The 26,615-nt window shown below is 41.8% G+C and overlaps 1 protein-coding gene across 1 annotated transcript in view; it reads left to right on the top strand.

The window, feature by feature from the left end:
* TAF4B (TATA-box binding protein associated factor 4b) overlaps positions 1–26,615 on the top strand; it is a 54,014-nt gene that overhangs the window by 23,666 nt on the left and 3,733 nt on the right. Inside the window, exons 9-13 of the mRNA XM_075271916.1 lie at positions 10,057–10,226; positions 13,719–13,849; positions 16,339–16,464; positions 20,330–20,386; positions 23,273–23,389. Of these exons, the coding sequence (XP_075128017.1) occupies positions 10,057–10,226; positions 13,719–13,849; positions 16,339–16,464; positions 20,330–20,386; positions 23,273–23,389 (601 nt within the window). The remainder of the gene's footprint in view (positions 1–10,056; positions 10,227–13,718; positions 13,850–16,338; positions 16,465–20,329; positions 20,387–23,272; positions 23,390–26,615) is intronic.

Genomic DNA, 26,615 nt, shown 5'->3' with positions numbered 1-26,615 from the left:
GTTCTGTGAAACTCCTAGTTCAGGGGTCTCAAACTCTGCACAGTAAATGGACTGCACATGGAAAGAAAAATGAAGTTGACATTTCTTATGCTGGCTTTTCACAGTAAAATGGTCCCCAACAGTGGCCTCATACAGTAAAATGTCTCCCCATACTGTAGCCACTGTGCGCATATAAAGGTCATACTTGCCTTACTGTACCCTTGTGTGCTCGAAGCACAAAGGGACCAGGGAGTGGAGAGATAAGAACTGCAATTACTTTGCCTATGGCTTACAAGTTGGAAAGTGGTACGGCAGGAAGTTATAACTGGGTCAGGGCTCCAGTTTCTGGTTTTGTGATCCGTGTGCATCTCACTCCTGGGCTGCTCATTATAACCTCAGGCGCTGCTCTAGCGGTTGAGCCAAGATCCTCTTCTGTAATATGGACTCTAGTATGTGGAGACTATATTCAATATAGTCTCCACATACTAGAATCCATATTACGGAATCTGGATAAACATATAGCTGGGATGATTTAGGAAAACCTGCACTCGCAGGGGGTTGGACCCGATGGCCCTTGAGGTCCCTTCCAACTCTACCATAAGAAAAAAAAAAATATAGTGTCAAATAGCTGGTAGTGGGCCAGAGCAGACAAGAGGGCATGAGTGGTCAGTCCCGGATCTTAGAATCAGGAGTGACCACTGTCATTGCTCAGAATCTCGCTCCCCACTGAGGTCATCTACTGAACTGTAAGAGAGCCTAAGGCTGAATTCACACAGCGGTTTGTTCCGGCTCCCGGAAAAAGAAAAAGCGACATGCTTATTCTTCAGGCGGATTCATCTCACAACATCTGCCTGAAGACACTCCCTCCCGACTAGGTCCATTCATTTGGGCCTAATCCAGATCGGAGTACTGCGACTGGATGCCGGTGCACCGCGGATCCTGTTTTGGACTGAGGTGGCCTCTGTGTCAAATTCCAGTCCAAAATACCCCGTGTGAACCTGGCCTTAGCATATTGGGCACAGAAACAGCAGTGATTGCTCAGGAGTGGTGGGGACTAGAGAAAAAATTCAAACCGTTTGAGAATCAGTGGAGTAGCGATTATTTGAAGTATGCAAAGAACAGGAGTAGGTGGAGGTGGTGAATGTCTTTGACCTCTGCTGGTATTTAAAATGAGGTGTGATCTTAGACTGTTGCCTCATGCATAAAGGTACCGAGAATGAACTATAATTACCTCTGGAGTTGAGGAAAGAGTATGATGGTGGGAAAAGTGTTTAGCTCCTCAGCCCTATTATCGTATCAAAAGTGACTCTGTACTGAATAAATTACGTATATTTCTTCAATCGATAAGAAAATGTTGCAATTTTTTGTTGCTCGTTTTTTGTTTTGTACTTCACATTTGGCACAAGGATTTATTTATCTTTCTGAGATTTTGTCTATGATGGAGGTATCTTTGGCAGTAAAATTATTCCTTACTTTCACCTCTGCGCAAAGCTGATGAGATACAAGAACATCGAAACAGCTGTCCTTGGCTGAGGGACTACCTGGTAAAATCCCAACATCATTGTAAACAAAGGCCTCTGAGAAGGTCGGCATGATGTTAAACGGAGCGCCCTCTATTGGTTTGCTTGACTGAGGCTCTGTCTTCCTAATTACATCATGGAAGATAGACTTGCACATTTGCAGTCAGCGCCCTCTATTGGTGTGCATTCTTGAGGCACTGGCATCCTATTTACATCATGGAGGTCAGATTTGCATACTCTTCCCATGTTCCTTTGCATAGTGGAGCGCTCAAGGCTTAAGACTCTACACACCTAATTGGTGGTCTCTCCCTATGGAGTGACAATATCCACTCATTACTTTTACCAGGCAACGTTTATAGACAAATACATAATGTATAAGATTGTGAATAAGGGTTGTCCTTGCAGAGAATTCAGAATAAGTCCAGATGACTTACAGAAATTGATTCTTTGTGACCCATGTGTGTACTGTGTAAGCAGCCATTTTCTTGTGGCCTGTGGGCATGTGCAGTTGGCTTTGCCCGAGGCCTAGAAGTTTGAAGCCAGCGCCGGAGGAAGACACAGGAAGAGGATGTTCCTGAAGAAGATGGAGACGGCGCTGGAGAGTTATCTCGCACCAGTTTGAGCGCTGGGGCCCGCCACCAGTGCTATGAGAGAACTCCTTTTCATACCGACGAAAACCGGGGGTTATATCGAATGGCGGCGCGGAGAAGACATCTAAAGGTAAGAGAAGAATAGCCTTTCTTAAGGCTATTCCGACGTATTAGTGAGAAAAAGTTGAGTTTTAATGATAGGATGCCTTTAATTATAATCTCTGAAAGGTTATATGGGAATTAGGTGTTATTCTCCAAGTGAGTGGAAACCTTTTACTTTCTCTTAGAAAAACAAAAGGTTACCGCCCACTTGTAGAATAATTGCATATAACCTTCCAGGTGCTGCGTTTTTTGACCAGGTGGACGGATTTTAAAAAGAAAACTGTAAATTGATCAGCGAGAACGATCTTGTATTTGGTGACAAATCCTCTTTAAATGACATTATGTATTTTTATCTTTGTAAAGAAAACCTGCTATTTCTTTAGCTATTTGTAGAATAGCTTCCAAATACACGACACATGAATTGTTAACACTTGTCACATCTCCATGATATGTTTGCAGCTGTCAAGTGGGAGAGCTCATAAATCTGCCTCTTTGTAGACTTCAAGCAGGAACCTATTAATAGCCCTGATTTATCTCACTTTATTATTGTTGTAAAAACTGCATTCTGTTTATTATTTGTTATTCTTTCATGTAATGATTGGTTCTTGATTCAGTTGACCACTAGGGGGTGCTAGAGGCTCATTTTATTATCCAACACATGACTGGGCAGCTCATTCATTTTTATATCCCCATCAGGGTGGCTTCAATTAGGTGTAGTACCTAATTTAACAGAGGGTCCTGAGGGGTTTGAAGTATCGGAACATTAAAATAAGACAATAATACCTACATCTTATTAGACTCATTTAAATTCAGGCTCCACGTTGAGGGAATATCTTCTTTCTTTCTTTACCCGTAGATGTTTTATGACACAGATATGCAATAAAGTATGATTACAGATTTTTAGCCTTTTGAAGGCAGCTGAGGAAGACTGTCAGGTTTGTGTTGATGTTTTCCTTATGCCATATAAAGTGGAATGTGTCGTGCCGGGTGCTAAACTGGAATAAACACGTAGACTTCTGTGTATTGGTCTCTTTAGCTTTGATAAAGTAAGTTGCCAGGAATATGTTAGAATTGTTCAAGTCTACTGAAATGAAACTATATGTGGTAAATCACAACCTGGATGTGAACAACTACGCTGCACCTCTGTCAAGGATATTATCTTTGACATAGCTATTGGTCTGTTGGGAATTTATTCATATACATGGCTCCCAGGGTAAGGAAGCTTTTCCACATATCCTTGTATACAGTAAGGTCCATGAAAATGTAGGTAGTATCAAATGCTATTCTGCACAATGTACAGGGCCAGAAGCAGATAACTCAATGCACTGTGCAGAGACAGAGCTGCCATGTTTTTTTTTTTTGTTTTTTTTTGTTTGTTTTTTGTGGGGGGTGGGGTGGTAGGTTACACAATCCATCCTGTCTTGCTCTAGGTCTTTCCCTTCTATTTACCCACCTAAGTACCATTGCTGAGCGCATCATTTCAGATGTCTAGGAATAGGGAACAGTGTTGTGTAATACACCAAGGAACCTCTTTGAGCAGGGCCTAACGCTTATATTGACGGCTAAACTCTAAGGGTGCATTCACACTACGGAACGCCAGCGTGTATCACAGCCGTACACGCCGGCGTTACAGCAGGGCTGCCGGACATTTCCCATTCATTTCTATGGAAGCTGGCATGCGAGCGCTCCCCATAGAAATGAATGGGAAATGTCCGGCAGCCCTGCTGTAACGCCGGCGTGTACGGCTGTGATACACGCTGGCGTTCCGTAGTGTGAATGCACCCTAAGTGTGGTGCTTGGCTGCACATGTTATAGATTGGATACTCTGCCTATATTGCTTTATCATTCAAGCAATACACAACTAACTCAGACAGTAGTACTTAATTTAGATATTTTCTGTGTGGAAATTCATGGGGATCCTTCTCTTCCATTAGGTCAAATAATATCATTTTGAACTGCTAAGAATTACATGCCGGTGCTAGATAGGAGGACACAGACTACTACTACAGTTACTGATCATGGATCTATTGAGACACTTTGTCGCAGCTATTGAGATCATCCCCATGCATTGGAAGGTGCCCCCTATAGAGATATAGATCTGTTACATGGGGTGGAGCTGTTGATGGTAGAGAACTACCATAAATAGACCAGTTGATGTACCTTTTGAGTAACCTTATCATCATTTACCATGAGCACCTCCATCTCTGGCTACCACAGAGGGTGATGTGCACTTTACATCCAGATCACTTCTCCTCTGACTGTTGACAACCCTCATTCTAGGATCTGTAGGTGGCCTTCATATTTAATTATTTTTTGTCCTTATACTAATTCCTCTCTACGTTCCTGGTCACCTATTTTCCTTATTTTAACATGCTATATGGTTTCTTTTATTTTGTCCTGATTCTTGTTACTGTGCATATATTCCTTCTTGCATTTTGGATGCTATTTTGACATTTCTCTGAGGTTTGATATAATTTTATTTATATAGCGCCAACATATTCCACATGCACTGTGCAATTTACAGTTATGATTGATATGCATTTATACTGGCGTTATTTGATATATTAGAGACGAGCAAACAGTAAAATATTCGATATTCGTTTCGAATAGCCGCTCAATATTCGACTATTCGAACGAATATCGAACCCCATTATAGTCTATGGGGAGAAATGCTTCATTCAGGGGAACCCACCATTTGACTCAGGAGAGTCACCAAGTCCACTATCACACCCCGGGAAATGATGCTGACCCCCTGGAATGCAACTGGGACAGCAGAGGAAGCATGTCTGGGGGCATCTAACATGCCCAAGTCACTGTATTACGTCGGGATCCCTGTCAGCTTGCGATATGCGCGAGCTGACTTTTTCCCATAGGAATGCATTGACCAGCGATGATTGGCCGAATGCCATACAGAATACAGCATTCGGCCAATCAACGCTGGTTTTGCCGGAGGCTCGTCTGTGAGGAGGCGGAGTCTAATATCGGACCAGAATGGAGACTGCTGTGGACCGATCTTAGACACCGCTTCCACCGGCAGAACCAGCATTGATTGGCCGAATGCTATACTCTGTATGGCATTCGGCCAATCAATGCTGGTCAATGCATTCCTATGCCGAGATGTAGAAGACTGGCCGTGCGCTCGGCCAGCATTGCTACATCGGAGATGAAGCAGAGCTGGCCGTGCACTGAGCTCGGCTACTCCGGAGATGCAGCCGAGCTGAGCGCACGGCCAGTACTGCTACATCGGAGATGCAGATGTAGCAGTGCTGAGTGTGCGCTGAACCCTGCTGCACACTCGGCTCTGCTGCATCTCTGTGTGTGCTGAGCTCTGCCGCTTCTCCGTGTAGCCGTGCTGTGTCAGCGCTTCTACATCTGAGATCGGACCACAATGGAAACTGCTGTAGACCGATCTTAGACTCCACCTCCTGCGGCAGAATCAGCGTAGATTGGCCGAATGCTGTACTCTATATGGCATTCGGCCAATCATTGCTGGTCAATGCATTCCTATGGGAAAAAAGTCAGCTCACGCATATCGCCAGCTGCCGATGATCCCAACCAGATAGAGCCCCAAAGAGCTGGGTGTGATATTCCCACCTAAATAAAGGTAATCCCTAGCTTAACCCTGCCTGTAGATCCCTATCCCTGTCTCACAATCACATAGTTCACAGTCTCAAATTAATCGAATGTTAAATCCACCATTCGTATAAATTGGAGGTCACCTGATTTAGCCAGCCAATTACTTTTTCCTATTTTTTTTTTTTTTTTTTTTTTTTCCAATGCCTCCATTGTCACAGTTCCTGTCCCACCTCCCCTGTGCAGTTATTGGTGCAAAAAAAAAAGCGCCAGGGAAGGTGGGAGGGGATACGAATTTTTACTGCGTTTGCCTCGTGGTATTTGATTCCAGTCGAATACCCCGAACAGCCTGATATTTGATTGAATATGTATTCGATCGAACAGTGTTCGCTCAACTCTAGTAATTATGTTTACATCACTTTTACTTTTGTGTCGCTTCTGTGTCTCTGCTACTCTGTATCTTTTGTGTGACACAGTCCGCAAAAACATCCCAATAACTTTTAAGGGGTATAATTGACTGGACAGTCTAAGGGCTCGTTCACATCTGCGTTGGTAATCCATTCGGGGAGTCTGCATGGGGACCCCCCAAATGGAATACCAAACTCAGATGGCAAGGAATGTGCAGTGGAAGCACACGGATGTCCATAGACTAGAATGGGGTCCATGTGCTTGCTGCGAGATCTCTGCACGAGTCATGCAGACAGAAAAGTAGATTTGAAGTACTTTTCTGTCTGCATGTTTCCTGCAGCGATCTCGTGGCAATCGCATGGACCCCATTATAATTTATGGGGATCTCTGTGCTTCCCCTGCACACTGTTTGCAAATGCGTTCGGTAGTCCGTTCCGGGGGGTCCCCATGCGGACTCCCCCCAAACGGATTACTGACGCAGATGTGAACAAGGCCTTAGACTGTCCAGTCAATTATACCCCTTATTAGTTTTCCTAAAAGTTATTGGGGTGTTTTTGCTGACTGTGTCACAGATTAAGCCACGCTCCTTTCCCAATATGCCATGCTCCTTTTTCATACAAGTCATAATAGTGTCTAATACACTGGATAAATGTGGCGCACAGCATGTTAGAGCATTTTTGGCACAACTTATGCCAGATTTCTTGATAGATCTCTCCCATTGTATTTAGAAAATGAGAATTTGGAATATCACTTACTTCTGCATGTAATACAACTTGCCTGTTCTGTACTACAGAAAAATATCTACTGAACTTTTATTTCATGGTGTACTTTATCCTAGCCTTTACAATTTGTGCCTACACCTCAAACACAGACTTGGTTTTCTTTATCTAAAATAAAAAAGGGAAATAGTCTGAATACAGTGAAACATTTTTGAGATGACCCCTCAAATCTGCATTGAAGTGTCTCCTTCTAGAGGGGCGGTCTGCTCAAAGAACATGTCCATAATGCATGGTGGAACTGCAAATCTGTTACAAGAAATCTTTTCTGAATAAAGGGGTGGTCTTAAAGTGTTGGTCTTTTGGAGTTGGTTCACTGTATACAGTATTAAAGGGACACCACTGAAAACCTATTAGCCAAGACCCAGTTATTGTCATTGTACATGGTGGTTAGCAGAAGAACCTAAACGGCTGTCTTTCAGAAAGGCCATAAAGTGATGAAACCTGATCTAGTAGTTACTATGTATCTGTGGCAGAAAATATTACAGCAAGTTGTGTTTTGGAAAGAATAAGTCCACTAACAGCTGTTGGCAAACAGAGCGAAGTTTTAAAATGAGAATGGCCTTGTGGGGTTGCCAGCTGTGTAGGAAAGATCTTAACACTGAAGATCTGTTGCGTGACTTCAGTGCCAACAGCAAGGACCTGGTTACTGTTACTGTGACTGAAACAAATCCTGCAGCATTGATCAGTCAGAATAGAGGGAGTTAGCCGTGCAAAAGAAAAACCTTATGGAAATCGATTAGCACTCTTACATATTCCTTGTGGGCTTCTGTGCCTAAAATAAAACTGCACTACATAAGAGATCATGTCTTAAGCACATCTGACATGTTGTAGCCAGTAGTATTCTGCAGAAATCTGCTTTCTTTGTCTGCCGTCGAGCTGCAGACGTTTTGCATTTAATATTTATAAGGAGGGCAATTGTTTTTTGCAGTTAAACACTACACACTGTGTATAAATAAGGAGCTGACGTGCAGGTTGTGTCTTTCAAAGTCATCAGCTTTGGAACTTTCCTATCATGATCTCTTCCCAAAATGTAGACCTGTAGGCGATCGGCTGATGCCCACAGGTCCAGCACATGAGATCACCTGTTACCAGTGGAGGAACCCATTTTTGCAGGTGATATATTATGTTACGTGATGACTATTATTTTTACGTTCTCCATAATTATGGCAAGCACTCTGAGGCCCGGTTCACATCTGCGTTTGGGTTTCAGTTCGGGCAGTCCACTTGGGGACACTCCAAATGGAAACCTATCCGAATAAAAAAAAAAAAAGTGGATACCGCTCGGTTCTTGCACGAAAAATGCGGAGAGAAAAGTGTTGTTTGAACTTTTCTCAACATATTTCATGCGGATAGGGGAACGGAATGGACCGAACGTAGATGTGAGCCAGGCCTCAAATAGGAGATTCTGTCCCTATGTATGACATTCATGTGCTGTAACTTAGGAACCACGATCATTGCAGCCGAGGCCAAGTTCACATCTGCGCTGGCCATCTCCGATGAAGACTATACTGCAGAAATCAGCAGAAGGAAAATTCTACTACCCAAGTTTGTACATTATGGAGATCTGGTTTACATTACATCGAGCATACAATATTACACGACAAGCATCAAAGTGTATACCCTGATATATATGCGAGATGTGTCCTGTGGCTAATAAACAACCACTTGTTCTGTTTCCTACCTTTTTTAGTCCTTTTTGTCTTTTAGGAAAAGCATTCCAAAATTCTGTAATATAATTTTGTTTAAAATTGTCATAAAAAATTTTAGGGAAGGAAACAAAACACGCACTGCCACATTGTTCACCTTATGTTCATCTTGTAAGAGCTACAGCAAGATCGAGCTGAACACTTTATTTTATTTTTTTTCTTCAGCGTCCTGCTTCAATGACTGCAGAATCGAGTGCAAAAAATTAGCACTAGATTCCATCATGTGAATAAACACTAAGGCCGTGATAGCGAATCTGTGGCGCATGTGCCAGAGAGGGCATGCAGAGCCCTCTCTGCTGGCATGCGTGCCGTTGACGGATCACTCACGAACGGGGAATTCGGTACAGAATTCCATGTTAGTGAGCGATCGCTGCTTTCAGCTGGATGTCTGCCACTGAAAGCTGTCAGTGTAGGCCTTGGGTACACTCAACCACAGCCCACAGTGACTGCAGAGTGACCCCCTGCTCCGACGCAGGCACAATGATGTAATTCACTGTGTGGGGACCCACTGTGGAGTATATAATACTGTGTGGGGGCATACTATGGAGTTTATAATAATGTGTGTAGTCCTACTGTGGAACATATAATACTGTGGGGGGCTGTTGTGGAGCATATAATACTGTGTGTTGGCCACTGTGGAGCATATAATACTGTGGGGGAGAGGGGAAGCTTACTGTGAAGCATATAATACTGTGTGAGGCCTACTGTGGAGTGTATACTACTGTGTGGGGGTCACTGTGGAACATAGAATATTGTGTGTGTGTGGAGGGGGGGCCTTATGTGGTGCATATAATACTGTCTGGATGCCACTGTGGAGCAGATTGTACTGTCTGGGGTCCCCTCACTATTTATATCACACAGTATCTGTTTTATAGTAGATGTGATATTAGTACAGGCTGTAATAACATTACACGGTCACTATAAATCCGATCCTGTGCGATGTAAATAATGAGCATTAATTGTTCAAACGTACCAATTCCAGAGACCTTTACCTTTTAGTACAAAGTTGTTTGTATCATTGAAAGCTCTGTAAAGCCTCACTTACACGACTGCATGTCTGTAACTGGCCACAATTGTGCATTTGCACAGTATTAAGGTTAAATTGCTGTGTTGGCATGTTTGTAATAATTTAGTGGGTTTTGGGTTGTAGTTTGGGCACTTGGTCTCAAAAAGGTTCCTCATCACTGTGCTAAAGAGTTGCCTGTGCTCTGCTTTCTTATAGTAGGGTAGTCTTTGGGCAAACAAAGCAATAATTATATTTGTATGTTTCTATATACACTCTTTATGTAGTTTTGTAAGTATAGGATAGGTTGTTCCTATACATTGTTCCTTGTGTAAGTCTATGAAAAGAAAAAATTGAAATAAAGGTTTTTGTTTTTTTTGTAATGTGTATTTCTAGGGAAGAAGATGATATTAATGATGTTACTTCTATGGCCGGTGTTAACCTCAATGAAGAAAATGCCTGTATATTGGCAACAAACTCCGAACTAGTTGGTGTAGTGATTCGATCTTGTAAAGATGAACCTTTTTTATGTACATCTGCTCTTCAGACTCGAATCTTGGACATAGGTAAGAAACTGTAAGGTAGGTCCTCTCACCACTTTATTTCACGTATATTGTTGTATACAGAATTTTACTTTTTGGTTAAAAGAAACTTGTCACTATTAAAATATTTTGACCTACTGTCATAGAGCAGGGGTAACTGAGCAGGTTTATAATTTTGTGGAAAAAGATTCCGCATTCTGCAATATGTGCAACCTAATGATCGAAATATCTGCTGATTTTGGTCTTACACATCAGCTGTCCGCTCTGCTCAAGCCTCCTGGGCTCCTAAGACCAGAATGAACAAAAAATGAAGTGAATAAAAATCTTCCTTCAAAAAAATATATCACTGTACTCTTTCTGCTGCTCTGTCCAATGTAATTGGGTGCCTTTATAGAGGGCCTATCATGTCCTCTGACATTGGCAATGTTATATACTGCTTGAAAGCTGACCGTATGCCCAGTTCAGTGCACTGCTACCTATAGCTATGCCAATATCTGCTCCGGTTGCAGAGATAACGTTGTTGTTAATTTCAGAGGGGCTGGTCTTGAAAGAGTAATGTGGGGGGGATGCATTCCTCATTACCAATAAATACGCTGAGTTGTAAGGTCAGTCCCTCTGACAGTGCAGTGATATCCGTGCTGAAAATTTCTAATCTTCCAAACAACTTGAAGTTTAGATGTTCTATAAAGGGACACTTGGCACCATACTATCCTGTAGGTCATCGATTGAAGATCTGGTGGAGTCGGGACCACCTCTGATCAGCTATTTCAAGTTGCGGAAGTGCTGTTCTACTTTAGAGGCCATGTGCCATGAAGTTCAGTGGTCATGTGACCTTTGAATCACAGCTCTATCCCATTCAAGTGCATGGGCTGAGCTGCAATATCGGGAACAGCCGGTTGTCGGACCCCTACCATTCCTTAAAGAGGACCTATTCATGTCATCATGAATATGTGGTTTTATATACTGCTATAAAGCAGACAATGCGCTGAATTCAGTACACTGTTTGCTTTCCTAGTATATGCCCCAGATCTGGAGGTATTGGTGCTGTTAATATTGGCACCGTCAGAAGGTGTGTTCCTAAAAGCCCAGCAATGACGTTGAGCTATGAGGGATGCCCTTCTGACAGTGGGGAGTTATTGGTGCTGAAATTAACATAACTGGAAAGGCGACACTGCACTGAATTCAGCGCACTGTCCACTTTCTTGCAGTATATAAAACCACATATTCTTGAGGACATTTCTAAAGTATAGGTCATCAGTTATTTTCACTAGAAAAAGAGCTTTAATTTTTTAGTAACCGCTAAAGTTTGTCTATACTTAGATGAACTTTCAGCACTTCCATCACTTCAAGTTCTTGGCATCTGTTAAAGAGGACCTTTCACCATATCTGGGCACATGCAGTGTTAGCGCACTGTCAGCTTTCCAGCAGTATATGAGTTCAGCGCACTGTCGGCTTTCCCGATCTGTGCCCGGTGTGAAGAGCTTACGGTCCGGTACCGTAGCTCTTCTATGGTCAGAAGGGCGTTTCTGACCATTAGCCAGAGACGTCCTTCTGCCTCGCGGCGCCAATCGCGCTGTGCTGTGGAGCGGGGAGGAACGCCCCCTCCCTCTGCTCACACAGCTCGTCCATAGACGAGCATTATCAGGAGCGGGAGGGGGCGTTCCTCCCCGCTCCACAGCACAGCGTGATAGGCACCGCGAAGCAGAAGGACGTCTCTGGCTAATGGTCAGAAACGCCCTTCTGACCATAGAAGAGCTACGGTACCGGACCGTAAGCTCTTCACACCGGGCACAGATCGGGAAAGCCGACAGTGCGCTGAATTCAGCGCACTGTCAGCTTTCCAGCAGTATATAACACTGCATGTGCCCAGATATGGTGAAAGGTCCTCTTTAAGAGCTGCCACTCCTCGGATTCCAGAACAATTGGAACTTTTTCTTTTGCTCCCACCATTCCGGAGCAACACGTGCAGGCATCTATTAATTGATGTTAAGAACTGGATGTGGTGAAAGGTCCTCTTTAAATAGAAATAAACCGTTTTCCAAAATCACAATATTGATAACGTACCTTTTAGAATAGAATAGGTGTCAGATTGTTGGGGGTCAGACACCTGGCACCCACACTAATGAGCGAGCAGTTTGAATGAGGTTTGGTGTTTAAACAAACCCTGAAGCCTCATCACTGCTTACCAAGCACAGAGCCATGCATTGTGTTGTGGTTGTGCTTGGTATTGCTGATCTTTCTGTAAATTGGGCTGGGCTACAGCATAACCATATGAACAATGGATGTGATATCACTGACCTGAAAAGAGGAAGTGTCAATTGCCCCAGCTCGATAGTCACTTCAAACAACTGATTTTTTTTTTTTTTTTTTGTGGGTATCCCCGCTGATATATTGATGACCTATCCTAAGATAAGATAATATCCTTTAATAGTTCCACTAATTCAGTGTGTTACAGCAACATGGATAATACAATAATAATACAGAATACAAATACAAAAGCTCTAAAGTAGAGGCATTACAGATAAAGGTAAAGGTAAAAAATAGTAGAAGGATATCACTAAAGGATCCTTCAGTTCTCTGTATGGAATGATCTCCGCTTAGCTCTGTGTTGGTTGTACAGCCTAACAGCAGCGGTGAGGGAAGGCTTCCAATAGCGCTCCTTCTCACACTTAGGGTGAAGTAGTCGGTTACTGAAAGTAAGGATAGAGCATAAATTTTATACTCCTGGGAAACCCCTTTAAGCTGGGGTCCCACAATGCCAGAATCCCATCCACTTGCAGGTATTGTAAAATGCTGTGGCGTTTATGCTAATTCCATTCTGGCTAATCCCGTCCACACATTGCAGAAAATAATCTGCAGCAGAAATGCTGCAGTTTGAAAAACGCTGAGTGAAAAACTGCACTATGTTTCCGCCGCTGTTTCCCACATCACTTTTTCGTCCATGGTGCATTATGTGGTGCTTTAGCCTTAATATATTTTAATGTTTTAGCAATTACAAATAAACCTGACTATATGTTGATATAAAGTCTATTTCAGCATTGCTAGCAGTCGTACAATATCTTTTTTCCTGCCCGGGGACCCAGTTGCTGGGGATGGGTTACTTAGCTTGATTGCATTTTGTTACTCTGGTTTTGACCTTGGTATGACACACTAGTAATAGACATGGCTGGAATAGGTGTGCATCATATATGTATGTAATTTAAAATATCCTTATAATACCATTTCTATAATGTTTTTTTGTCTACTTCATATTGGTGTCCTAACACTGACCTTGCAAGCAGATATATTCTGAAGGCCATGTGAAACATTGCCTATACTTCCCAGAGCTCCAGGCTAAGTTTTATTAATGCAGTGTCTAATATCTTTGAAGTTGTGAGTGTAGCAGGAAAATCATAATCTACAAGCCTCTATTCTTAATGGGTATGACTTCTGGAGGGAACAGAATACCTGCTGTGCTAATTATTTCAATTATCAGCTTCCACTAAAACATGTAATGGATTTTCTCTGCTTCCACAGGTAAAAGGCATGACATTAAGGAACTTAACTCTGATGTTATGAACTTGGTCTCCCATGCGACTCAAGAAAGATTACGAGGGCTCATTGAAAAACTGACAGTGGCTGCACAGCACAGAGCCACAAACTGCAAGGTAAATGAAACCACCTCACTGAATACTAAGTATTGCCTTTTTCATCTGTCTCACGATGAGCTGGGTTGTGTGTTTTTTTGGGTTTGTTTTTAAGTTTTTGTGAATTCATTAAAAGTGAGATAATAGAATGTCATCACAAAGATATTAATCATCCCAAGATACAAGGTTGGTTATGGTGAAGTTTAGAGAATTCAAATCAAATGAATCTCAATTACCTGTTATATGTGACTATACAGAGCAGCCAATCTGAACAGGCTAGGTTCACACTAACATTCAGCTTTGTATTCTTTGGGGACCCAAAAAATGGAAACCTAATCTGCTTACAAAGCTTTCTCTGGAAAAATGCGGACTCGCAGGACTTTTCACTCTGCATTTTTTTCAAGCGGATTCGGGGACAAAATCTCCGAACGAAGTTTGAACGCTGGTGTGAATGCAGTCTGAGCTGTGGTGTAATGTACAGAGGGAAGGAGTAGCAGCTTGAGCCAATAATAAAACATTAGCAAAAGATCCAAACAAGGCTTTTATATATTATATGTTTAAAGTTAAAGCTGGGTTCACATCTGCATCCGAGTCTTTCGGTGTCCGTGCGCAACCTGGTGGACCCGAACAACAAAAGGGGTGGGGGGGGGTGGTTTAGCTTACATTAGAAATATCAATATATCCTGGACAACTCCTTTTGTATATGGAGCTAATGTGGTTGACCACTCTGTTCAGATTTAGGATTTCATGATTTGTGTGCTGATTCTGCAACTAAATCCTCATGAAATACGCTATCATTCTGCAATTGGTGCAAATGAATCTTTTTTGTTTTTTGTAACCCGTTTCCCATGCAGCATTAAAAAAAAAAAAAAAAAATAGGCAGATTTCTACTTGTGCCAAGGAAATAAATTGTATCTTTATTTCCATAGACTATATAGAAAAGCAGAGGATTTTTCCTGTGTCAAACGCCATTGGGTCATCACCTGCAATATATGAATAGCACATGTGCAGCTGAAATACAAGGGTCATATTGGATTTCTAATGTGGCTCTTGTAAAATGCACACCTCATTTAATGCAGCCAAATCTGTGATGTGTGAACATACCCTTAGATAATGCTGAATGTCATCTTTGTCTCAGCCTGCAATCCTCATATCCCGTTCCTTGAGTAATTCTTCTAGGAGATGGACTGACTTCTTTGTGACTTCATTGTCTGATTTTACTTCAGTGAGAACATTACTTTGCCCATGACTCACCAGATGACTGTACATCATTCGATTAACCTGCTATTAGGTCATTCTGGCACTTTCTGCTTATGTCTAGTTACTATTTTTGAGACATTCATTCTATTTATGCTGTAATATTCAGTGTTTTATTAGAAAGCCACTATGGCATTCTCTAATACACAATGTCAAGGGATTTAAAGGAAGTCTACAACCACCAAAATACCACCTTATATACCATTGTAGGGGAAGTTATTGGCACAGAGAACCTACCTTATATATAGCACAGTGCAGTCTTGCTGTTGAGAAAATAAACTTTTAGACTGGAGCCCCATGTTGCGAAAATATAGTTTTGGCTGCGGTGCAAACGCTATGGCAAAAAATGCTGTTATACAGTACCTGCAAAGTGAATGGGATTCTGGCTAATCCCATCCACACATTGAAGAAAAATTCTACAGTGGAAATGTTGTGATTTCAAGAACGCTGGCGTTTTCTGTATAGGTGTAATAGAGGCAGAAAGTCCACAGAGGACTTTCTGTGGAAAAAAAATGCTGCGGAACAAACTGCGATGCGTTTCAGTCACTGTCTTTTCCGTAGCTTTTTTTTTTTTTTGCTGCGGCCTGCTACATGGGGCCTTAGTCTTAATCCATATGAAAACCTTCAAGCCAGATAGGGGAGACACTGGGTGGCACCTCCAGGTACATACTAACATAAAGCGTAACAGGTCCCAGATCGAGTATTAGGGGCGGTTCACACTTGCGCCCGGTGTCCAGTTTGTGCATTTCGTTGGGTTTCTGGCAGTCACTTGAAAGGTGACCTGCAGTCTGTCTGCGGCAAAACCGTGTTTTTTTGTTTTTTTTTGTTTTAGTGAATGGGTTTTAAAACTGATCGCCAGGTTTCCATCCCCTGTACAGTTTAGCCAGGGCTGAAGGCAGAAACCCGACTGAATGCACAAACTGGACATCGAGCGCAAGTGTGAACTGTCCCTTAGTTGATTTTCTTAGCAGTGGCACAGTACAGATGTGACCACTATACCACTCACTGCCCCTACAACAGCACAATGGTGTTTTACAAGAGATTTTGGTGGTGGGAGGTTTGCATTTGCCAATTTACTATTGTACACACTTCTTTCCTATTGGTCACTACTCTTGGGACATGGTCACATGGTGGATTTCAGCATTTATTCTGCACATAAAACCATGTAAGATGTAACTCCCTTTGTCTGCAGGCAATGTGCAGACTACTTTTCACTGTTTCTTAAATGATTAATTGTGTTTTAATCCTCTCAGCAAAGTGACCGTTACGTCCAGTCTAGTGATGTTCGAGCACAGCTTAAGTATCTTGAGCAACTTGAACACCTGGAGAAACAACGTAAAACTGAAGAGGAACGAGAAATGCTCCTACGTGCAGCTAAGGTAAGCTGGTCATTCTAGAGTCTATAAAGCTAAATAAAACAGGTGTATCATGACCCTGAGAGTCACATGTTCTATTTACTTGGTTGATTATTTAAAGGGTTATTCCCATCTCAAGGATCCTATCTATACTAGTAGTTTATGTAAAGTGAAGACTTTTCCTAAATATATTACTTTAGAAATGCTGCTTTGTTTGCCTGCTATGTTAACGTTTTCCTCCCATTTTTTACACCGCGTTGCTATAACCATGGACCTGTAGGACAAGTGACGTCAATCACTGTTCTTATGGGCAAGACAATCAGCTCAGCTAATTGCAGTTTGCGGGTAAAGTCTGTTATCTCTATATGTAAACACACAGATAACTGTCTGTTCTTACAAGCATTTGCATATTATCTAAAGGGGCGTTCACACTACCGTTGGTGTCCGATTGCAGTGTCCGTTGCTACTGTCCGTTCAAGATTTTAGCAACGGACACTAGCTGTGTCCGTTGCAATTTCCATTCATTTCAATGGGATTTCATCTGTTGTCAGTTTGTGTCCGTTTGTGTCCTTAAGGGTCCGTTAACAACCATGTCCGTTTTTTCAAGCGGACAGAGAAATCACACATGCAGGATTTTTTTGTCCGTTTGAAAAAACGGACAGAAAGTGTCTGTTTTTTATTTAACATTGAGGTCTATGGGCAATGGACATATAACGGACAGTAACTGATGGCCATCAGTTACAGTCCGTTATTTTCTGTCCGTTTATTTTCTGTACATGCTCAGAAAGCATAAACAGCGAAAAGAAAAAACCGGACAGTATAAAACACGGACACTAACTGATGCTAACGCTGGGTTCACACCTGCGTCTGGGGTCTCCGTTCTATGGTTTCCGTCTTCTGCATGGCAGAAGACGGAAACCATAGACCGGGTCAGGCCGTGCACGGCGGTGAGCCTTTTAGGCTCTCCGCCGCGAAACCGGATTTTTTTATCCGGACACAGAGTAGTGCATGTCCGACTCTGTGTCCGGATTATAAAACCCGGTTTCGCGGCGGAGAGCGCAAAACGCTCACTGCCGCGCACGGCCGGACAGCTTTCTCACCCATTCTAATGAATGGGTGAGAGAGTCTCCTGCAGGCTTCCGTCTCCTGCATCTGTTTTATGCAGGAAACGGAAACCTGCAATAAGGACCCATGAACGCAGATGTGAACGAGCCCTAACTGATACTAATGTGTCCGGTTTTTTTTAACTGATCCATTAAATGGATCAGTTAAAAAAAACAGACACATTAACATCAGTTAGCATCAGTTAGTGTTCGTTATGATAGGTGTCCATTTTTTTTTTTTTGGGGGTGTCCCCAATGCTGCGAGAGAAATCTCCAGCACCGCCTCTGTCATCTTCATGAACATCCTCTCTGCGAGTCGTCTTCCGGAGCTGGGTTCAAACTTCTACACATGCGCAGTCTGCTCTGCCATCGGGACTCGGGCAACTCTGGAAGAAGGTGCGCAGAGAGGCCATTCCTGAAGAAGATAGAGGTGGCGCTGGAGATCGCTCACGCAGCATTGGGGACATCCCCAGTGCTGTTTGCGCGCTGGGGACCGCCCCAAGTGCTGCGAGAGAGCTCATTTGCATACAGATGAAAACCGGGATTTCTACAGAGCGGTGGCGTGGAGAAGACATCTAAAGGTAGGAGAAGGCTATTCCTACGTGTGATGGAGAAAAAATGTGATTTTAATGATAGAATCCCTTTAGAAGAGTGGTTTGTGATAAAACACTCCTTTTTAAATATCTTTCCTGTTTAACCCCTTCTTGCTTTATGATGTATATGTCCGTTATGGGTGAGGGGCAGTTTGTGCTCCATTATGGATAATACACATCATGGTGAATGGTGAGACCTAACCTCTAATATGCCACTGTCAGTAGAAACCTCTAAACAGCTAGACATGGCAAAGGTGTTCCCTCTTGTATCCCATTCCTGCCATCCTCTGTGCAACTCAATGGAAGGGTTCTGAAGCTCCGCTGTGGCATCCGGAGGCCTAACAGTGGCTTATGCATATGGGGCAAAAAAGAAGTGATCGAAAGTTTTACTAAAATGTTGAAACATTGTAAGGAAAAAACCATCAAATCCTTTATCCCCTTACATAGTTATTCTGGTAAAAAAAAATGAATAAATAAAAACACAATAAATCATGTTATTGCTGTATCTGTAACAATGTGAACTATACAATGATGATATATTACCTGTATGGTAAACACCATAAAAATCCAAGAATTTGCCTCCCAAAAACGTAGTAAAAACTGATCAAAAAGTTGTATGTACTCCAGAATTATACAATTAGAAAATTCAATTTATTCTTCAGAGAGTAAGCCCTTATACAGCTCAGTTAATGGAAAAAAGTTATGCACATGAGTGGCACAGAATGCAAAAAAATGGCAGATTTGTAAATTTTGGGTTTTTTTACCTTTTCCCAATAAAGAGTTAATTTGTTCCCTCAAAATTGTGCCATTTAAAAATACAGTTCTTTCCAGAAAAAAAAACTTATATATGCTGAAAATAAAAACAAGATATAGTTCTGCTAAATGCTTTAAAATTCCATACTGGGGTCATACTTCCAGTTCACGTCAGGTTGTCTAGTTCCTTTTTTTCTTTAAAGGGGCTCTATCCTGTTTAGATAAGCACATCCTTGCATAGCCTTTAGACAGGCTATTCCACAATTACCTTTAGTATGTAAATCACCTCAGTAGTTTTTAATGAGCCCATTTTTATTCACATGCTAATTAGTCTCCACCGTGCACTCCGGAAGTGTCTGTCTTCTATTCTCTGTGTGTTAGAGTAGAGAGACAGCTGACGATGACAACTCACCTCCCTGCTCTGTCTCACACAGGGAATAGCAGACACTGCTCACAGACACTTCCGGAGTGCACGGTGGTGGCTAATTAGCATATGAATATGAGTACTTGCCTCTCCATAGGCCTACGACTCCAGCGGCAGCAGCTCCATTGGTATTCACTGTAGTGTCATTCCATTTGTGAAGAGGTCACTGCTAAGGCCTGGGACTGGCTGCAATAGACCCCTTGCACAAATGAGATGGTAGTCAGAGTGAGTACTTGTATACAGACCAGCGGAGCTACCGCCGCCAGAGTCCATCTGTTTCCAGAGAGGTGAGTACTGGTTTATGTTTATAACCCCAGGAGCAGTAGTATTAAATAATAATCTGAACTGGACAATCCCTTTAAATCACAGTGGGACGAGATGACCACTTTGGGTGCGAAGTACTATTAATCTGGTCAGGTTTTCTCTAATAATAGTAGTACATCTACAAATCTTTGGGTTTCTGCTTGCTTTTCCAACATCAGATTCCTGTCTAGAATGAAAGGTTTCAGAACTGGAATGTGGAAGTGTAGGGTTAAACTAAGGAGACTTGAAGTGAGATTCCGATATTGATGGCTGACATGTGCTGGCTATACTGTATATTTTACATCGGAAGTTTGCATTTTTATTATTGCCTGCTTTGATGACTCAATTATGCTGCGCCACATAAAATGAAATGGCACGGGGTCAGGATTGACTTGGCCTAGGCAGCAGTTCTGGCACTCGGGGTTGCCCTAGGCAAGTAGTCAGGCATCCAGCCTTTATGGAAAATGAGAATGAAAATGCATGAGGGGAAGTCGTACAAATCCTGGACTGAGGCGCTTTCCCCTGCAGCAAAGCTTTTTAATCACAGGAGAATATTGTTATGCATTAAATATTTAATGCCTGCTGCATGTTTAAGAATGCAGCCATTTTTGATTAACCCTTAAAGTGCACCGTTTATCATCGTGAAGCAGGAGTTAACATGTATAGGGTATTGATATCTATTTTTAATTACATTTTTTGTTGCCTTCTGACAGAGCCGATCAAATAAAGAAGACCCAGACCAAGTGCTATTAAAGCAAAAAGCCAAAGAGGTAAGCCCTATAGCCTGCATGGCCTCGCGCTTTCTATAAATGGCGAATTCTTGATCCCCATCTCTGCCAGTGTAGGTCCCTGCCGGAGCAGAGGTGGTCTGGAAAAGTTGGAAGCTTTCTCTTGGCAATTAGGTCAGAGTGTATTTTGCTGCTGCATACCATTTATATAGGCCTACAGGAAGGACAGAAGCCGCTCGAGGCAAGGAGAACATTTCAAACGAGACACCGCCATGGGAAGAAGCGCTTTTTTTTTTTTTTTTTTTTTTTTCCTCTCTCCCCTGCATTGATTTAAGGTCTCCTCAGATAACATGTGCACATTATGTTTGGGTGGATCAGGTCTGTAACTGGTATATATAAAGAGCAGCAATATTAAAATAAGAGGGGAAGCACTTTTCCATCCAGCATCTGGGACTGTACAATAGGCTACATTTTTCCAGGGTAATTGTTCGTTTTGTAAATCTGATACTGCTTATAATTCTTTGGCTGGGAGGCGGTACTGGGATTTCGTTTTAAATGGAAAACGCCTCGGGCTTTTAATTTTCTGAGCCCAGCAGTTTTCAGCTCTGAGATGGAGCCCTTGTTTTCACTCAGTTCATGTTTAGCTGCAGGGGTTTTAGTTTATAGCTTAGGCTGGTTAAGCTTTTGCTCCCAGAGGCCTCTGCATAGCAACTGTACAAATCAACAAATACGTTCATTTATGTCTGTAGCCTTTCACTCGCTAGCTATTTTTTTTTTCTAACATTTCCCAATATCCATTTCCTGACTTTTCTAGCCCGAGAGGAAAAGCGCTGCGCTAATTAGAGCTTATTTTAATTGAGCCTTAATATTGGCGCTTGCTGCAATTGGCCCAGAGGTACTGGGAACAGAATGAAATGAAAGTACCGTAGGCTGCGGAGAGTTAGGTGTGTGTACGATATACGGTGTTTTTTTTTTTTTTCTTCACTTGACCTACAGTTTCATTCCCCTGCTGAATAAATCATCAAGCCTGTTCACATTTCTGATTAAGGATCTGACAGTAGACGATAATAAAGACAATTGAGGTGTGAGACGTGTGATATGGAGCTGAAGAAATTGGTTTCTATAGTTACAAGACTGATTTCATGCAATTTTTGAGGATCTTTGTTCCAAATGACTCAGATACTAAGAACAACCTTTCTTGCCTCCCCCCTCCTCTCCTAACTGCGCTTCCTGAACTATGAAATTTCTTGTAGCTGAACGCGGCTACACTTTGCTCCAAGGTGTCAGCAGCAGGTTGTTTATGAATGTTTTAAAGAACTTTATTATTGCTATTAATGTAGAAGCTGAAGCAAACAAGCAGAAATCCCAGCGAGAACCTGTCCCTGGCTCCAACACAGATTTTTCTTCCTGTTTTTCCTGCTCTTAAAGTTGGTACATTTAGAAGGCCCCTCTTGTAAGCCAAGCTCTCTATTTGTAGATGTGACATTATAGAAGCACTGGATATATGTAAGGGAAATAAAAGCGCTTTGTAAAAGAAAGGTCATGGCAATCCTCACATATCTGTAATGTACTGTACACTTTCCAGCACAAAAAGGTCAGGCTTTGGAACCACTACGAACTAAAGTTAATACTTTGGATTTTGATACTTGTTATGTAATAGTATCCGTAACTTTGAATGGGATGTCCTGTAGATAATAATAATTAACTATTTACAGGATAAAGGTAAGTCACTGAGATGCCCAAACAGTGGGACTCCGACAAATCACAAGAATGGCAGTCCATTGTACCCACATTTGTACGGGACACCTACTGCTCTTTTCTCACAGGATCCAAGGGATCCCTCCTCTTGTGATTTGGTTGGACTCCTACACATCAGACAATTCTCATTCTTCAATGTTAAGCGCAGTTCTCAAAGGATAAAAAGAGAATATAGGACATTTCATGAATACTGCCACTTAGTATAACACACTCAGTGGCATGTAGAATATAGGATGGACTCCTGTCTGGGTTCCATAGCAGGCCAGTCGGCATGGAAAGCAGGAGTTCCTGGCTTCCTTTTCCAATCCTTGGAAAGCTGAGTCAACAGCTCACACTATTCAACAGTAGAAGGATGGCTTAGTAATTAGATGCTTATCATCCTTAGTATATTTATTAGAGCAAACTCCTTTCTTGTCCTAAACAAATATAGGGGAAGGGGATTAATCAAGACTGGCGTATTGAAAATCCCTGCGCCAGTGGAGGATTTACCTAATATACACTGCTCAAAAAAATAAAGGAAACACTCAAATAACACATCCTAGATCTGAATGAATGAAATATTCTCATTGAATACTTTGTTCTGTACAAAGTTGAATGTGATGACAACAAAATCACACAAAAATCATCAATGGAAATCAAATTTATTGACCAATGGAGGCCTGGATTTGGAGTCACCCCCAAAATTAAAGTGGAAAAAAACAGTGGTTGCCTATAGGTAAATTCAGTAAATTAGGCCCCACCCCCTGTGCACTTGCAGACTGATTGATATAATTGTCTCTCCATTGCTTCATTGGTTTGTTTCTCTTCCTATATAGGGCTGTTATTGGTTGAGGAGACACTTTGTAGCTGATAGACTTTCTTTGAGCACGTTATTATAATATTACTTTTATTTGGTGAGGGATCTAGAACATATTCTTGTGTCATTTTGCTTTGGAATTGATATCGTAAACAAAACTGACAGTAAAACATGATCTGAATACTAAGTTAACTATATAATTTTTAGTACTTTTATAGAAGAAAATATCATGCACTGATGAGGTTGTTGAAGTGATTGGCTTCAGTCCAGTCCAGTCACCCTTGACCTAATGAGATCTGCTGATTTTTACCGATAAGAAGAATTCTAGTTGGCATTTGTGTAGTAATGGTGAATGAATATATTTTGCTTCTCAGATGCAGCAGCTGGAACTGGAGCAGATCCAATACCGGGAGGCAAATCTTACAGCACTGGCTGCCATTGGACCAAGAAGAAAAAGACCCCTGGATACAAGTATACAAAATGTAATGAGAGTATCAGTAGACTGTGTTTGCGTAGGCTTAGTTTTGTATTTTTGTGCCTTGTCTCATTGTATGAAGTATTGCATCTGGGATACGAGATTTACTTACATATATACATATGTAGTACAGTTAACCTGAACTTCTGCAATTGGTTGAACTGCTGCAGAAGACAACATAAGTCAGTGAAAAGTCATTGGTAAAACATTTTTCAATGACTTTCCTTGTTTTTTGTTGCCTTCTGTGATAAGATAATCTTGCTGCAAAAGTTTGGATTAACTCTGTAACATCTGTATGTACACTTGTAGGCTGTGCCTGCTGTTCTTGGACTTGTGACCATAATAGTTCATTGCATGTAGCACAGTTTATTTGCATCTGTTGTGCAATGGATCCAGCACAGTATTGCAGCTTCTGTTTATAAATGGAAGGCATGATCTTATGATAAGAGCCAAATGCTTCTAAACAAAATTGTTCTAGACTGGATGTGTCCAAATGTACTGAGATGTGACAAAGTTGAACCACGGTTATGCCTGTGTCTACTCTTAATGACAATAGTAAATCTGGGGCGATGTGTCCAGCACTCATATAGACCGCCACCCCATGAAAATTTATTTCAAAGAAAAAAATTATAAAAATATCAGACATCCTGGAAAAAGACCTTGGTCTCTACATGACTAAGAACTCTGTACCAAACAATCTGTCTGTTCTCACCTAAAAGTAGGGATCCTACATTGCCTCTGTCACGTGCTGGTAGTACCCCCATGCTAAAGGGTAGGGTTTTCAAGTACAGTGGTAACTGGTTTCAGGGACCGTTAACTTTTTGCTTAAAAATCCTGTCCATTGCGTGAGGTCCTAGTTGTGGCTGCTGTTGTGTGAGAGGCAAGTCATGGGCTGGGAATCTGTCTGTGTTAGATGAGCAAGGTTCAGGTCAGTAAATCTGGCTGACATGCTGAGTTCAGTTGGGCTGAGCTGCGTTCAGATGGGGAAATCCTCAGAGCAAGCTTCCTGGTCTAAACTTGGCCATGTCACCTTGGCCTTATAAGTTGTCAGACATGTCCCTGAAATGGTAACCCCTATAATAGGGAGGAACAATTGGCCTTTCTTTCTTGCAGATTACCTGAGCACGCTCTGTTCATAGGTCTCTGCATTGAAGTTTGCAAAACTATGAATACTGCTCTGGACTCAGATACCTGTAATGGATTTACAAAGTTACTCCGCTTTCCCTGTTGGATAGATGTATGTGCAACCTTTGAAATGTAGCTCAAAAGTTCTTTCCTGTTGCAGTTTTCACATATTAAGCCCTCATTCACTTTGGCATTACCTCTCCTATTTTTTACAGAATCAATGACCAATCTGCTCTATTAGGACCCGTTTGACAGATCTGTTATAATCCAGGCTCCGCACATTCACTTTCAATGTTTTTTCTTTTTCTGGCTAGAATAGCACAGCATGCTGCTTTATGGCGACCATCAAAGAGTAATGGGAACCTTGAAGTGTGAACAGAGCCTTATTTGTTAGGTTCAATGGCAGTGATCAGCTCTTCATGCCTAATGTTTCTAGGTTTAAAACGGGCTGAAGAAGAAAAAAAAAAAACAATGTTAATGTTTCTTTCTTTGGCATAGATTTTTGCATGTATTTGACATTATGAAATGTAGTATAGAAAGGCAAAGGCTATGAAAGGAATAGCAGGTGATTAAAATGAGCAAAGCGGAGTATTTCCCTTTCTGCCTCTCGCTGCTCCCTCTATACATGAAAAGTAGTTTCTCAGTGAAGTGTTGCGTTGGATAAAATCCTGTCTGCTCTGTGAAATGTCAAGCAGAAGTATTTGATTATACTTTCACCTTTCTCCAATTCTAAAGTTTGAAGGACATCACTCCTTGCTTGCTGCAACTCCCTTGGGGGTTGTTTCATTTATAATGTTGCCTCGGGCTTTCTGCTGCTTCCTGCGGATTTGACCTCATTTTCAACCCTGCGCTGGCAGCTGTGCTGCATTACTATAATTTCCCTCAGATCACACAAGGTTGTCATATAAAAGACCCGACCTTGTGGCATTGTGTCTAAAGGGACAAGGAAGCTTTCTTATTCTCTGACCTGTAGTCGGTAGTCATCTTAAGTACACTACACTAGATTTACAGCATGAAGACGCTGAATTTAAAATGGGAAATTTTCATATTTTTAATGGGAAGCGTGAAATATTTCCTTTTATCTGCTGCCGCAGTATCATTTAGAAGTGAATCACAGTACAGTATATACATCCTATAATAGACAAAAGCCAACAAACTGAGCAAACCATCTGTAGGTACTAAATAAGTCTCTATCAGTGTTCTTTGTCTATGTGCTAGCCTTGACCCATTCTATTCTTATGGCCCCGTACACACAAATATGATCACTGGTCCGTGAGCCTAGAGGCACAACTCTGGTCCTAATCTTGGCTGTTTTGCAGGCCGGGCTCATTAATGCAATGTGTTTGTCTGCAGAGATCATGGAGGGCACACATATCCTCTATATACCAGCCGTATATGCACACTTACTTGTGCCTGTAGCCTAATGTTTCAGTATTCAGATTTACAACATAGGGTATTGACTATGTTCACAGGTGTGGAAAAAATTGCATATGTTTTTGATGTGACTTGTGATTTTTTTTATTTTTTTTAGTAGGTGAAACATATTGAACTTATGTTTCACTTGTGAAAAAATAGAAACCCATTGAAAACTGTTGACAAAATTAATTTACCCGTAATGCTTTCCCTGCAAAGGACATATATCACAAGTAAACTCACGGTGACACTTCTTCAATCATAGACATATGAGATACTTGCTCACTACCAACCGTTCTAGTCTCAAGCTTTATACCACCTAGAATGGCGATCCTGGTGCTAGATTAAAGTGGTTTTCCAGGCAAACTGGGGGGGGGGGGTGGTTTGGGTCATATAAAAAGAAGTGATATTTGTGTACCTCTGGTCGCCAATTTTGGCATCAGGTTCTCTGATAGATCCCATGCAGGCACTGGCTTGGCTGGAAGTGAAGGGGCTCAGGTGGCCACAGACCCAGTCTCACTTATGTCCCAGCCTAGCTGTTTGCTATCTATAAAACAATGCTGGAATGGAAGACCAGGGGTAGGTGAGTATCCCTACTTATATTCATTATAACACCCTTAGTTTTTGAGCTTGCCTGGAAAACCCCTTTAAGGTAGAGCTTCTCATCTTTAATATGCTACCTAAATTGATTCCAGCCATGATTC

This window comes from Leptodactylus fuscus, chromosome 4 (assembly GCF_031893055.1).
Source record: "Leptodactylus fuscus isolate aLepFus1 chromosome 4, aLepFus1.hap2, whole genome shotgun sequence".
NCBI classification, from domain to species: Eukaryota; Metazoa; Chordata; class Amphibia; order Anura; family Leptodactylidae; genus Leptodactylus; species Leptodactylus fuscus.
The sequence above is the reverse complement of the archived record's forward strand: the minus strand, read 5'-3'. Positions and strand labels throughout refer to the sequence as shown.